General features: G+C 32.4%; 1 protein-coding gene across 3 annotated transcripts in view; it reads left to right on the top strand.

The window, feature by feature from the left end:
• Nucleotides 1-6,350, top strand: part of LOC131943413 (D-beta-hydroxybutyrate dehydrogenase, mitochondrial-like) — a 143,521-nt gene extending 137,171 nt beyond the window's left edge. For all 3 annotated transcript variants that reach the window (XM_059303530.1, XM_059303531.1, XM_059303532.1), the window contains exons 5-7: nt 130-323; nt 1,161-1,403; nt 5,951-6,350. In XM_059303530.1, coding sequence (XP_059159513.1) covers nt 130-323; nt 1,161-1,403; nt 5,951-6,031 — 518 coding nt within the window. In that variant the 3' untranslated portion in view covers nt 6,032-6,350. The remainder of the gene's footprint in view (nt 1-129; nt 324-1,160; nt 1,404-5,950) is intronic.
• The last annotated feature ends 10,442 nt before the right edge of the window (nt 6,351-16,792 follow it).

The following is a 16,792-nucleotide window of genomic DNA, read 5'->3' as shown; positions in this document are numbered from 1 at the left end:
TATGATTACAACACCTATTTAAGAACAGGTTTAGGATGAGGTTGGGTTCACTTAGCATTAGGTCTATAATGAAAACTAGCTGTATGTATGTCTGATATGTGGCTTAATGTCAAGTACCAACTACCTCAGGTCGAATCATCAACGTGACCAGTGAGGCTGGGTTCAACCCCCAGAAGGACAGGTCCCCGTACTGCACCACCAAGTTTGGCCTGGAGGCTTTCTCTGCCTGCCTGCGTAAGGAGATGGACCCATTGAATGTTAAGGTCATCACGGTGGCACCTGGGGAGTTTGCTGGGGCAACAAGTGTGGCCAAACAAAACATTGTGAGTTGTCTTTATTTTGGTTTGGGTTTGGTGGTGGGGTTGTCTTTGTTTTTAAATGCATTTATTTAACTTGATTTCTCATGCTTTTGTCTTTATGGGACAAATCTTTTTAGTAAAATTTCACCCAATTTTACCAGATGTATTACAAACTTGACAAATAGGTCTAGATCTGATGATAGTGCAATGTGGCATAAACCTTGACTTAACTAGATATTTAAAAAAAAATTATTAAATAATAAAAGATTGCTTTAGAAAGTGCATATCGTTACCTTTTCAAGTTGTATTTACACATCACTATATTTTTTTTTTACTGTGACTACATTGACCCTTAAAGCACGCACCATGGCATTACGTGTTATAAGTTATGTAACAGCAAAGCCAGGCTTTGTGCTTTGTGCGCTTTCAGGGTTAAACAGTTACATTAACTATGTATGTTATCTCTTTATTTCAAAGCCCCCCAACTGCCCATATTTCATCTTTACTGGCACCTCCAGATCTCTGCGCCAGTCAGCCCTAACTCACTTACTGGCTGTCTACTCTGCTATTTATATTGCACTTTGAGCAATCAACACAAATCTGAATTTTCTTATAAACATTACATTACAACCAAGATTTCTCTCCTCTAACATACATAGATAGATATTTATATGAATATTTCTAGTTTGCTTGTTTTGTTAGTTATCTCCTTTTATATTTTTGTCTTGTTTTATTTTGTTATTTCTTTCACAGAATGACTCCATGGTAGATAAGCTACTCCAGTCCCATTGAAATAAATATTTCTAGTTTGCTTGTTAGTTAGTTATCTCCCTTCATTTTATTTTGTTATTTCTTTGACAGAATGACTCCATGATAGAAAAACTCCTCCAGTCCCATTCAGCCTTGTCCCTACAGGACCAACAGAACGCCTACAGGAAGGAGAACATTGTAGGGATGAAGGACAAAGTGCAGGCGGCCATTGAGAGGTCCTGCTGTAGTTCTGAGCCAGTGGTCAATGCTTATGTGGATGCTGTCCACAACGCTGACCCACTGCGGTGCTATATGGTGCATGGGCTTAAAAGGAAGTGCTTGGATCCATTGATTGTAAGTTTCTTGTTAAAGAAGTTGCCTAGTCTATTATTTAAGTCAGGTAGACTTTTTTTTGCCTCAGGTATGTAATCTACAGCGTCAGTTTACCTTGCCATGTTAGCTTTAGCATTAGTTTTCATCATTGGCTTATGAGGACTGATACAGATTTATAATAGTAATACCCTCTTTCTGATATGTACTTTCATTCATTTAAGATGGTTTACTTATAAATAATACAGAAAGTCTAGTTACAATTTTAATTTTTAATCCTACTAAACTGGGAGTGATCTCCCCTAAACTTTCTTGAATATTCTTATATAACACTATTGGGGATGACAACTCGGGATATAAACGTGATTTTTTTTGAGCTTTTATTACTCCATTTTTATTTATTTAAACTTTTAAAAAAGAATAGAATCTCGTAGAAAAAAGAATTGCGCACCAAGTGACGTCAAACAAAATGTGTATAATCGTTATATAATCGTCATAAGAAATCGGAAATAGCGTAAATTACTACTTCCGTGCATCAGAAACTACTCAAAATTAGAAAGAAGGCGGGGAAATAGATTTTTTACTTACATGCGAAATTTCAATTATCTATCTTAAATAGTACTCAAGTTATAGGCTTTTGAATAATTGAAAGAAGAATAAATCCCACTTCTGGTTACTGGAAATTGCTGAAAAGTTTATACATTACTACAAATTTGATATAATTTTTATATGAAATTGTATCAACCTAAAACACCTAAATTTTGATAAATCTAGATTTATTATTTTTGCCCGATTAAAATAAGTCCCCTATACTTAGAATATGATGAAGTACTGAGATGTAAAACGATGAAAACTGACAATTTTGTTATTTTTGTGCACAATTACAATACTTCCTCTATACTCTTTATACAAGAAAGTATAAATGCACATGTGAAATTAAATGACAGTTCAACGATGTGGGTATTTTTTTTCGCTTCCCTTCTTTTCTCTTTTCTGTGGGGTGAGTTGATGGGGTATGGGGTAATAAGTGGAGCTGAAATAAATTTTGGGATTATAGAAAAAAATATTAATATTTAACAAAAAAAAAATAAAAAATAGGAAGTTTTTTTTTCCCGTGGGGTGGGTTGAGGGGGTATAGGCTGATAACTAGTTGCAATAAATTTGGGAAGTAAAAAAATATAATATTGGTTTTTTATTAACCTAATAGGGCTAGTAACCAAGTCATCCACTTCTTGTTCCTGCATTTGCCAGCTAGTATTTTTCAAACCACATATCAATATTTTTTTATAAAATTGCTTAAAAATTAATAAATAGATTAGAAAAGTTACTACCGTTATGGTTAAGTTATATAAAATAGTAATCAATGATTACGGTGATCGACTACAAAATGTAGATGAGATAAAGGAAAGGTATATCCTAAGTTAAAAAGTGTACAGTTTGTTATTTGTATAGGAGACCTTGACACTTAGTCCCAAACGTCGTAGGACTAATGGTACTTAATTTGATTCTATTATTGGTATAAAAAAATTAAAATTGTTGTATTTTGAGTACACTTGGTATTTTAAAATCTTGAGGGAGATAAAGTATAGTAAATTTCCCCTTCCGAACCTAACGGCCTATGTAGCAAGTGAAGTGGAGTTCACCTGTTTCTGTGACCTCGGCATGTTTAGGGACAGTGTGGTCAGCACTATGCCCAGCCGCTTTTACTTTCACTAACGTGAGTTACATACCTATCAGAGCTGGGAGGATTCAAGGACAGTATACTGGCTTGAACCCAGATTCGAACTCGAGATTTACAGGTTAGCAGTCTAGCTCTCTACCACAGGGGTCGGCAACCTTTTGAGACAGAAGAGCCAAAAGTTACAATTTACTTAATTGCCAATTTTCTTAAGAGCCGCCAACATTTTTATACTATTATTATTAATATTATGATCTTTAATTAGGATTTGAAATATATATATATATATATATATATATATATATATATATATATATATATATATATATATATATATATATATATACATAAAACAATGTATGTGTGTTTGTGTGTCTGTTTTTCTTTTATGCATTACTACACCTTTCATCCGATCGCCATTAAACTTGGAAAAATTGTTGAGAATACTCCCATGGGGGGGGGGGGGAGAGGTGCGATTTTTCTCTATATGTGGTTAAAAAAAAAGTTGTATGCGGTTCGACACAGTTTATCCGAGTGCCATGAAACTTTGTAGAGTAGATAAAAATACTCCCGAGAAGATTGCTGCGAAAAAAAAAATTAAAGTTTCTTATGGGTGGCGCCCGGGTGGTGCATTTTTTGTCAATACACGTTTTGGCCCCCAGAGTCCCAGAGCGGCTATATTAGTACTTGGCATCCGTTAATCGGGCGTTCTGCATAGCGGGCAAGGGGTACTGCTATATTCAGCGGCAAAACTGCAACAGACGCAACCGCCAGCGCCTCGTCCATTGGGCGACCCTGCGAGCACTATAGCGCCTACATTGTTTTTTTTAAAGGCTGTACACTATAGACACAATGAGCGACAATACGTTCATTTTAAACAGCGCGATAGGCTATGGGTACAATAGGTTGTTATAGTCGCTCACTAAATTGAATTAGGCGCGTCCTCCGGCGTCACTGCAGGGTGCGATTTGGAGCCCAGGGCTATCCCGTGAGCACTAAGCGCCTACCTTAGTTTTAAGGAGCACCCTACAATACGACATTGGATAATTAAACCGAGCTAGGGGCTACGCGATGCCCCGGCGGTAGTGTTATCGGATTCACGAGAGCGCCACTTACCGTCGGTGAGTGATTAACGGTGATATTACGGTGAGTGATTAACTTACACTCAAGGCTTTCACACAGCACGCCATGGTGGTGGGCGCTAGTGCCCCGATAAATATGATCCAAACACAGGCATTCTTTATATTTAAATAATTCAGTTTTAGGAAACAAGGTAAAAGGTCTAAATTGAAATATCGAGTCACTAAATATTCTAATAGAATAGCGAGTGTTTACTGTTTATATTTATTATTATATCGTTCATTTCTGAGTGTCGCAGACAAATACTTTTATGAGCTTTAAAAATAAAATAAGTATTTATATTTGTGCATCGAGCTGAAGAGCCGCATCTTCACATCAAAAGAGCCGCATGCGGCTCGCGAGCCGCAGGTTGCCGACCCCTGCTCTACCACTAGGCCGCCCATCCCTCAAACAATTTTTTTTTATCAATGGGAATTAAGTTTACAATAATAAATATAGATCTAGTACTGAACTTATAATTCATCAGCAAATGAGATTTATTTTAAGCAGAAAAAAAGAGGATAAAATATATCAGCCCAATTGACAACACATTAGGAAATTATTATTTTTTATATATTTAAAAAATAAAGTTATGTTTTTGAATATGTTGAATTTTTAGGTAACTTTTTGTGTACCATATCAACAAAATAAAATCATTATTTTTTATTACTTTTATACAGCACAGTTTGTTAAATTTTTACATGCATGGTATAATTTTTTGCTTAGCTGTCACAGTGTATTGAGTTTTAATTTTTTTCCTCAATTATGTCCCTTGGCTACAGCATTCTTTTGTTTAACCCAAATACTAGAGTTATTTCCCCGTCTTGTGTTCTCTTGACATTTGTGTTCCCTTGAGATGGCTGGTCATAGTGCTTACAAAACTGGTCTTTCTAATACCAAAGTCACAGATAACTTTACGTCATCAACCTCATTGTCTGCATTGGTTAAGGAAATTCGCTTTTTTTACTTTGTCATTTACAAAGTATAAAAGAAGTAGTGTAATCGTGCACAAAAATCACATCAAATTTTGACAGTTTTCACTGTTTTACATTTCAGTACTTCATCATTTATGGAGTAAAGGGTACTTATTTTAATCAGGCAAAAATTCAAAATCCAGATTTATCAAAATTTTGACATTTTGCATGTTATTGTCATCAAGTTGGAAAAAAGTTAGTTTTACAATATTATTTGTGTAGATGTGTTTCTGTAAACACAATAACTGGAGTACCGTTACAGCTTGGTTGATGAAATTTCATATATAAGTTCTATATCAACTTTTCAGTGATTTCTGCTAGCCGGAAGTGGAACTTTTTCTACTTTTGGTTTTTCAAAAGCCTATAACTTGAGTACTGTTTTTGATAGATAGACGAGATTTCACATACAAGTAAAAGATCCTATTGTTTTCTTTCAAACTGAGTAATAATCTAGTGACAAGAATTATTACTTTATGATAATTTTTGATTTTTAAAAAATGCATATGAATTTATAAATTACTAATGCTCCGCACTATTATATACACATTGTTTGCTGTTCACTTGGTGTGCAACTCTTTTTTTCTACGAGATTCTATTCAATTTTAAAAAGTTCATGTATGTAAAAATTGATTTAAAATCATGTCTATATCCTGAGTTGCCATCCCCGTAATGTTATATAAGAATATTCCAGAAAGATTAGGCGAGATCACTCCCGCTTTATTTTAACTTTACCAACAAGATGTTGATAACAGCTTGCTGGAATAACTTTTAACACTTTTCTTTTGTTGTTGTGTCCACAGATCATGGCCCGCTGCCGTCCATTCATTCCAGAAAAATGTGTGCACATTGTGGAGAAGTTCTTCTTCGCTATTCTTAACTAGGGACTAACTCATTAGACTATCAGCGACTCTGAATGTGACTACTCTTCAGTTCATGTGTAGTGTTTTAAAAAATTGTATTATCTGTAATACAAATATTATGGTACAATAATATTACAGGTAATATTGTACAATAATGTTACAGATAATATGGTATGAATATCTTGTGTTGTGTTCCACTTGCGTCACCATTCAACCCTTTTCTATTATTAGTCAGATTTTACATCTTTTCATTTTATTTACCTTTTGGTAGAATGGTTATTTTTCTTTGGTGAATGAAAATTTTTTTTTTACATGAGAAAAGGTTTTGCCTCTATAATTAAACAAGATTTTTTATTTTAAGGTATGTCAAACAAAATGACTAATAATAAAAAAAAATTAATTAATAGCTGTTAAGCTGTTTAATTATTTGTATCTTTTTGTATTTGATTTAGCAACATTTTCTTCACTGTAATGAAACTTTTTTTTTTGTAAAATCCATATTTTGACAAGAAATTTAAAAACCCACTTTTAAGATTAGCAATTACTGCTTTTTATTTTTACTCCCTCCACAATATATATGCCATGAAATGAGATTACAATCTAGTCTGCTTTAAACCTTATTGGAGTGTCTTTTACATTGTCGTAATCACTTTTTATGCTTTTTTATTACAACATATTTCTAAACGGCATAAAAATATAAGCAGTGAATATGAAAAGTATTTTTTTTTAAATTAAGAATCTAAAGCCTATGAATCTTCAATGAATAATGGTGCAATTTTGTACAAATCAAATGTAAATAAAAATGATTTTTTCAAACTGCTTTGCTAATTAGAGTATTATGTGTGATTGTAATGTATTTAGGATATTTTAACAAATACATTTGTTATCCCCTTTCCCCTTCCAACGCTTAGAACGTTGGATATAATTAGTTCATATTTTAATAAATAAAGGTAATTTTGTTATAAAGATTTGACAAGGCGCTCATCTATTAATTATAAAATAATTTTTCATAGCAACAGTATAAGTAGTTCTGAATATTAATAATATTTTATCTTTACGTCCATAATTTTCAACTCTTTTGCTAACAATTTTTTGTAAAACATTTTATATTTAAAACTTTGGAAATCTATTTGGTGTGAAATATGCAATATGCCTAAACTAAAAGCAGGTAAAAGCTGCTTTATTAATTCATCTATTTAATTTTTTTAAACACATTTATCAATTATTCTGTTTTTTAACTCTTAGCCAACATGATTGAAAACATTAGTCTCGAGTGCATTATTGAAGCATTTTAAGAATGTCATGTATTTTTAACTGCCTTTTTGCTCTGCCAGTTGAAACAGAACTAATTTTGTTAGGCTAAATGTGTTAATTAATTTATTACTTTTAATTACTGTTAATATTGGCCATATGTAGTTTCAGTAGTTTTACTAAAGATTTTTAGACTTTCTTGTAAAAATAATTTCATTTGTAATGTTAGTTGCATTTTAGAAAGTCATTTTTAGATATAAATTTTAAATTTGTGTTAAACTTGCTGTTGTATGTCACATATATGTATTTATTGTTAAAAACAGCACTGCCATACTTTAAATCAGTTCAAACAATAACTCAACTGTTTTTTGGTGTAATTATTTCTGACACGTTTTTGCTACTTTTGCCTTTTTGCTTGTTGTTTTGTTACTTTAATCATTCCCACCTGATTGTCAAACTATGCTATATTAAAGTGCTTACAAAACCATAATTAATTTTAACACCACTGCTAATGAAATATTTCATGATTTTTATTAATCCAGTTCTAATCATATTTCGTACTTGCCTAGCAAAACTCATATTTTATATTTGTTCATAAGCTGGAAAAATCCTCTGTAAATTTCTTTATATTAGCAAAATACCAATAAAGCTGTTTATCTAGTTTGTACTTAAAATGCATGAAATGATATGCTAGTATTTCTTTTTATCCAAAAGCTATAGAAATATAAAGTTTAAAAATCCGCATTACCTTAGTACTATGTATTAGCTTTGATCCATTTTATCTGTAAGAATTTACAATCTCATGTGGCATGAAAAGCATTACTGTATATCTTTATTTGATATTTTAAGATTCTATTAGGTCTACTCATCATCAACAGGAAATTTCATTCAATTCTATTGTAATGAATAACATAAATTAAAAAAAAAAATTTTAACTTCAGATGTAGACAAAAACAACTAAAAATAGAATATGAGAGTAAAGCTGTGATTGCCGCTTAACATGAATTAGGGACTGTTGTTGTGTGACATAGATTCAGTCATGTGTAACTTCACATTTTACATGTGCGACATGTATACTTTATATTCACATGTGTACTCATTTGAAAATTCAGAACACGTCTAGTGTTTTTGCTTGAGCATAAACCTTAGTCCAGAGCACAAAAAGGGGTGTTGTTTTGTGTCCAGCGACTCTGAAGATGTTCCATATACCTATAACATGTATAGTATACATATAATAGACGTAATGCAAGTATAAATCAGTTGGTATTCTGAAACGTAAACAAATCTCTTTCAGACTACCTTTCACCACAACCACCACACCCCCCCCCCTCCATAGCTTATGAACATTTGTATGTTTGTGTTTGTGTTATTCATGCTTCAGCTGCTTACACTGTTTGGGTTCAACTTCAAACTTTATCAGGTTATTTTTAGCTTCCAGCCATACTCTACTAATTTTAACCTTTCTGGCGACTTAATTTTCTGTAACTTGATTTATTAATGTGACTTGTGTTAATTTTAAAATACACAACATAAGCTCATGTGTGGTGAAAATAAATTATATTTCTATTTTAAATGAATGATGCTTGTTATTAGTTCTATGCTGTCGAATCATGTGAATCTATGATTTTGTGCAAACAACACATTTACCTAATAGTAGATAAATTATGTTAGGGAAGCCATTGTATTCTTTATCACCCTGTTTAAAACTTTGAAAACTAAATCATGACTAGGTTCTTCTTCTTAAAAAAAATATTGTGCCCCTCTATTCCTGCAGTTGAATGCTCTAACCAAAAACTTACATGACAATCATTCACCAACTTTTTAAATGTAAATGTGTAGCATATTTTTTTAATGTTTTAAAGAACGTTTAAGGCTACATCAATACACTCAATGCTGCTCTCTAGGATAATATTTTAACAATTTTTGCCTTTTATGCCACAATGTGTATTCTAATTCTCTAGCCAAACATTTCAAATAGACATTCTTGCAGTAGATTTTTAACCTGTTAAATTTTTAAAAGCTATTAATTTTAAGGTTTAAAAACAAAACCAGTGAAACCCTTATATTTAACAGACACAAAAATAAAATGGCTCTCTATTCAAAGAAAAATGAGCAGTCTAATTAATAGGCAAACAGTTCCATTATACAATGATCACCATTTAGCTTGATACACACAAAACTTCTTTGCTTGTGTTCTAGTTTTTAACTACTTTATCTGCTGCTTACAACTTATGTTTTATAACTAGAATGTTATTTTGTCATGGATTATTTGTGATTGAAATAAATCTTCCTAATTATCAGGGTTAATGTCATCCATTTTGTGAACAGACAACAAAATATAATGTAGCTATTAAAAAATGTGATCTAGTATTTTGTTTGTGTAGTAAAAATGTATGTACTTGTCATTACTATACCATGTCTACTAACATTTGTCAGTTAAATTGACAGCTATTGTCACAACAGTGTAATCAAATATGTAAGACTGACATAGTGAGCTCAAATAAGTGTCACAGATGTAATCAAATATGTAATCAAATATGTCTCAAAATATTACATTGTAAAAAAAAACAGTTAATACAGCCATCTTAAATTTCATGAAAAAATTGCTTTTTAAATAGATAAGTAATGTAGTTGTCAAAGAGATATCATAAAATGTGTTGTTTTCATAGGCCGAATGTTTATGTCACAAATCTTGAGAAAAACATAAAACATCTGTCAGTTTTCTACTTTTAATGTCCATCTAGTAAATGAAATTTTCCCTTTAGAAAAAAATGTGTATTTTTTTACTAGCAGTTCTATAGAACTTGAAGTAAATTTCATTTGAATTTTTTGCTTGTAAAAGAATTATAATCCTTCACTTGTAAAACAGCTTTTGATGGTGTCATAATTATAAATCTTTACTTGTTAAACAGCTTTAATTTTGTATTAGGTTTTTTTTTTTTTGTTATATCCTATATATAAAATGCAGCATTATTTTGCCTTTTATTTCCTTAGTATATAGTGTAAATTTTTACTGATTTTTAATGAGTTGTTTTCTGCAACCAGGGACATGTGTGATTTTCCTTTTCCAGTTTTGTTCCACCAAAACCAAATTAAATGTAATAAAAATTAAAGTTTTTATTTTTTCTTTAAAGAAAACTGTCATAGCGAGCTTTGTTTTGTGTTTATTGTAATCTGTCAAGATGTAATCAATATAAGCTGTCTTACTGCAGCTCTTATACTGACTACCATTATATTATTGGTATCTTGATGGCTAGCTAGATCAAAGATAGACATTCAGATAGATAAATTCATTAGATGGGCAGATGGATAGATAGACAGATGAATAGGCGGATTGACTAATAGATAGATAGATATATTTTTAGATATAATATATATATATATATATAGATATAGATATAGATATAGATATATATATTTCTTATATATATACATATGTGTTATATATTAGATAAGATTGATAGATTAGATAAGAGAAGCAGGCAGAATGACAGACAGATCGATAAAAATAGAAGTTTATTTCAAGGTTTAAACTAAATCCTGTGATAAAGAGACTAAATTATTTTATTCTTCTGCCACACTCAGGCCTTTTATTTAATTTAGTCTACATGTTATGTTAGTGATTCAATATTTGTAAAATTTAGCCCTGAAATAAATACGTTTTCCCAAAACAGAAAATGTAAACGGGAATTTTTTTTTTTAAATTAATAAGGCGTGTAGAACACTTTGTTTTAACGTCAGCCATTTTCAAAGTTAGGGTGGGCAATGGGGGATTTATTGATTTAAGAAATAAATAAACTAGGCTAATGAAAGATTAAATATCAGCAACTTTAAGTTAGGTACATTAGGTGGGTGTAGGGTCGCTGGATAGATCAATACTGTTATAGTTGGTGACCTATCGATCGTTTGATTCATTGATCAGCAGTGTCAATATAACAAAAAAAGTTCCATTTTCGAACCTGACGGTGTATGGGGCAAGGGAAGTAGAGTTAACCTGTTTATGTGACCTTGACATATGAATTTAAAAAAAATTCCCGTTTTTAAATAATTCCCGCACTAATTTGTTACTAGCATATGTATAAAAGCTAGAATGTACTCTTAATGCCGCGTTAGTCGTTTCTTCTTATCTTATACGGGTAAGGTAGTTAAAATTATTTGTAAGCTGTTGTAACTAATTAAAGAATCTCTGTCTACAATTGTGTTTCCGGTCATATTTGAAAACAAATAAGAGCCATGCCAAATTTGAATAGTTTCATATCATGGTAGAGGATTAGTGTATCAAATATATGTGTATTGAATACTTAACTCTACAGATTATTTTGACTGTGTCACTACCCAGTTTCTACGTGATAAAAAAATGTACCGAAAATACCTCAAAGTATTAGCTGAAGGACCAACACTTAAGAATATTATTCTCTTCCAAAATTCACTGCATTATACCTCGAATAGTATTGTAAACGATAATGTAGCAAAATGTAGCAATTAATTTTTCTATAAATGGACTTAAGTAATTTTAATGAAATATAAAATATTATTCCGTTTGTATTTTTTTTTTGTAAAACAATTTGTATTGGATCACATTCTAGTTAATATAATTTACAAATCTTAATTTAAATTTTGATTTAAAAGAAAAAAAGTTAGCCTATTTGAAATGTGATCTGTCTCCGATTTCGATACTTCTTTAGAGAAATCTAAAACAATAGTAACTGCTTAGAAGTTTATAAATCTATTAGTTCCATTATAGTCTATAAAAATAATTTAAATTTTAAATTTCGAAAAGCTTTTTCACTTCCATTTTATTCCTTTCTACTCTACGTCCTAAGTTTAATTGCATCCTAATAAAACGTGTATCAAAATCCTCAGGAATATTAGAAGTGGATGTGACGTTCGATGACGATGATACCATAAAAAAATGTATGAAGGTTTCAGAACACGACAAATTTATTCCAGCAAAGTCGTTTTCTATGTCGCATCTGCCGGATCTACAGAAGAAAGGAACTGTTTTTAATTTGGTTAAACATCAGATGGACTTGACGGTCGCTATCAAAGCCCGGGGGGTGAGTAAGGATAGGCCGGACTTGTACCCGGGCACGGACTTTGATTACCCGGGGTGCAAGGTGAAAGGTACATCTGTCTCAAGAAGCGGAAGCGGTTTTGTGTGTAGGGTCGTTCGACATAACGCCGTTGTCCCTCTATCGGAAGTTAAAAGTGTAAACATAAATCAGTTATGCTTCAATCAGTCAGAAGGTAAACAGTTAAACGGCACTCAGTCGAATATCAATATATCAAACCACAATCCGTCGAATAAAACTCAGCAGAACGCTAACCTTGCGAGCATGTCAAACATGAATCATACACCTATCCAATACTGCCGATGCGAAGAATGTAAAAACTCCGATAACCCGCGAACTGACTGGGGTGAAATCAACGTCTTCACGAATGTCCATGTCGTCTACGACGCCAGCGAGGCGGAACACACGACTTGCAGGTTCTTCTACGACGCCAAAGACAGTCGGAAAATCGAACTGAAAGCTGAGAAAATCGTGCGGTATAACGTTAAGAAAGACTGGTGTCGGTTGAACTGTCTGACGCACGATACAACACTTCTAAATAAACTTCAAGAAACCCTTGACAAATTCAACCACTGTTGTGAAGTTATATGGAACTACCACCAAAACAAACACATCCCGTCGAATTTCGTGGCCATTGTCTCGCATCCTCACGGAGAAGCTAAACAAGTTTCCTTTGGTCGATGGCAGGATAAAAACAGGGACGGGAAATACGGAAACCACGAATATCTTTACGACGCCGCAACATGCGCTGGTAGCAGCGGCGCCTATGTTTACATTTACGGTGGTGGGATTTACTCTTATGATTATTTACACAAAGGCTACTCTTCTGATGTAAAGCTAGGCTTCAGTACTAGAGGGTGGGAGTCTTTGTAAACTAGCCTTACAGTCAGAGGAACGCCAGTGTTCTAATGCACTGTTGGGAGCAGTGTTTCTTCCAGACTTTTTTCTCCGGGGGGGGGGGGGGGGCACTTGAAATTTTCGGTGGGGCGGTAGACTTTTTTCGGGGGGGGGGACACTGTTAAAAGTATATATTTTCTATATAAATTATATAAATTTCATTTCGTTCGGGGGGGGGGGGGGGGGGGGGCGGTAAAAAAATTTCGGTGGGGGGGGGGGGGGGGAAGCCCCCCCCTGAAGAGATGCCTGGAAGAAACTCTGGTTGGGAGGTTTCTACTGAGAATGGAGCTGTTGTTTTCTTGATCTGAATACACGCAGAACTTTCGATAACGGATGAGAAACAAAAAAGACCCAGGGATCCTGAAAGGCGACAAATAAATGTTTCAGAAATTTCTTCAAGATCTGAGAGAAAGAAAAGGTCACAGAAAAAAAAAACAGTTACAGTGAATAAAAACAATTATACAGAGAAATAAAAAAAATATAGAGAAATAAAAACAGTTACATAGAAAAAAAATTCATAGAGAAGAAGAAAACAGGTACGGAGAAAGAAATTCACTAAGAAATAAAAGCGATAACAGAAAAAAAAGATTCTAACAAGACATGAGAGAAACCTCTCAAACTTCAAAAATTAAATAAAGAAAAAAAGATTAAGTGAATGCTTTTAAGATAGGTTTCATGGACAACTTCAAATACCTCCTGTTTACGCCACTGTCTCTAAGTGTTCGAAGGAATTATTTGAAGTATTTTGAAATTGGATCTGAGGCAGCTTTACCAAAGCACTCGCTGTATGTTCAAATACTGGTAATGAGAAAATAGCTTTATTGGAAATTTGTTTAATCCGCCCCGCCAGTCTGGACGATAACTTGATTATTGATTTTTTTTTTAAATTTTTGATATACATTTCATAATTGGTTACAATTTCTAAAATGATTGTTTCTTAAACAGCAAATTTAAAACAAAAATTTATTTTTAACAAAATGTTTTAATGTTTATGGTTTGTTGATAATATTTTTGAAAAAAAAACATGTTGATAGTGCGATTGAAAAGGTGGGAAAAAATAAGTTGTATTAACGAAAAACATTGATATTAAAGAGAACGATATTCAAAATGCCGACTTCACATACACTGTGCCATCATCATTTTTTATTTCACATTTTACAGCATTTGTTGCTATTTAAAATCTATTTTACAATTTTTTTACAAGCTATTTTTTTTTGTGTCGGTAAAAACGTGTTTTGCCCCTTCTACAAGAACGGAGTTTCTTTCATGATGAGTAGCATGCCCAAAAACTCAATGGACGAAATAGATAAAAATAATTAAAAAAAAAGATATGTTTTAAAGTTGCCCCTCCCCCACTCCCAGAGCACGTATATCTTCCCTACCTCCCATTGACAAAAGAGAATAATATATATATATATATATATATATATATATATATATATATATATATATATATATATATATATATATATATATATATATATATATATATATATATATATATATATATATATATATATATATATATATATATGCGTGTGTGTGTGTGTGTATAAATATATCTGTATATTCTAATAAAATACTTAACCCCCCCCCCCCCCACCCCACTACTTCTAGATAATGTTCACAGCCAACCCCATGAAAAAAGTAAAAAACATGAACGATTTTATTTTACTGACCCCCCCCCCCCCCTCCATCCAATGCCTAAATTTCAAGTGCCCTTCTCCCACAGACTACCGAAGGAGCAATATGTCTGGAAGAAAGATGATGTCATAGATTGTTCACAATTCCTTCATTCATGTGTTTAGTCTTGTTACAATTCTATTTGTTATTAGGTTTATATTAACAAATGCAACTCCACACATTGTCATGAAAGATTTATTTGGCAGGAAAATGATTTGTTATTTTTGTTATTTACTGACTTTTTATTTTACCATTTTTCGTGTAAGCAGCATTTTCCTCAATTCATCTCACCACAATGACCAGGTTCATTGCATTATGTCTTTCATTTACATTTTACAAGAAAAATAAACCGGGAGTGATCTCCCCTAAACTTTCTCGAATATTCTTATATAAAATAACAGGGGATGGGAACTCGGGCTATAGACATGATTTTTAATCCATTTTAAATACTTAAAGTTTTAAAAATAGAATAAAATCTCGTAGTCAAATTAATTGCACACCAAGTGAAAGCCAAATAAAAAAGCGCATAATAGTGCGCAATATTATTAGTACTTTTAAAATTTACATTAGTTTTTTGAGAAATCGGAAGTAGCGTAAAGTACTACTTCCAGTCAACGGAAATTACTCAAAATTTAACAGAAGGTAGAGAATTAGATCTTTTACTTACATGTGAAATTCCATTTATCTATCTGAAATAGTACTCAAGTTATAGGCTTTTGAAAAATTCAAAGCAGGAAAAGTACCACTTCCGGTTATCGGAAATCGCTCAAAAGTTGATACGGATCTACGATTTTGATAAAATACTTATATATGAAATTTCATCAACCTAGCTGTAACGGTACTCAAGTTATCGTGTTTACACAAGGACACACACACAGACAGACAGACAGACACACAGACAGACACACAGACATACGGACAAGATTGAAAAATTATGTTTTTCCGTATCAGTGAGGTGTAAAACGTCGAGATTTGTAAAAATCTCGATTTTTTTTTTTTGCACGATTACAAGACTTTCTCTATACTTCGTATATACGAGAAAGTAAAAAGGTTTAATAACAAGATTTTATGTAATAATGCACTAAAAAGGAGAAAATAAATTATACACTACTATTTAAATAACTATAATGAAAAGCGTGGGTCTCTTCCTAAATATTAGCAAAGGTATCCAATAGATACTAAAGTGACCTACGCTTTTCTTTATAGTTATTTAAATAGTAGTGTGTAATTTATTTTCTCCTTTTTAGTGCATTATTACATAAAAGCTTGTTATTAAAACGTTTTTATGAAATTAATTTTTTTAGTACTTTACATGTTTTATTTACATTAGATTTACATGACTAAAAACCATTCCGCGCCTATTAAACGCGATGACGCGTGTCTAATAGCGCGGAATTTTTTGATGAGACAGCCTACTAATAATTTGGATAACATTTTAATTAATTCGAAAAAAATTAAGTAGGCATCCAATTGAGTCAAATTTAATGTCATGTTGCATTGTCTTTATGTCTTTACCCACGTTCCAACTACGAACCGTATCTGTCAGTTAGAAGTGCCAGTAATTTTGCTCGGGCGTTTCGATCTAGACGGCCGACTGACGGACGACAGAGGAAGTGAGTTAAATATAAACTTTTAAAAAGTGTGTATTCCCGTAGAGCGAAAATAGAAGTTTTCAATGGGGAAGTGTAAGTTTCAAATTCATGCTTTATATAGCACCAAATAGTTTCGGGATTTTGTGAAATTATGTTTGTCACCTTTATTTGTAGAGACATACGTGGCAAGTCTTTACAGCCGAGATTTTTCAATCAAACTGTGAGTATGTATCAATTACTTAATGAATCTGAGTGTTTGTTTGAACTATTAACAGAGTGTTTATGTA

The sequence above is a fragment of the Physella acuta genome, unplaced genomic scaffold (assembly GCF_028476545.2).
Source record: "Physella acuta isolate Inbredline_101_S28 unplaced genomic scaffold, ASM2847654v3 ptg000454l, whole genome shotgun sequence".
Taxonomy (NCBI): domain Eukaryota; kingdom Metazoa; phylum Mollusca; class Gastropoda; family Physidae; genus Physella; species Physella acuta.
Note: the sequence above shows the minus strand (reverse complement) of the source record. Positions and strands in the feature narration are given on the sequence as shown.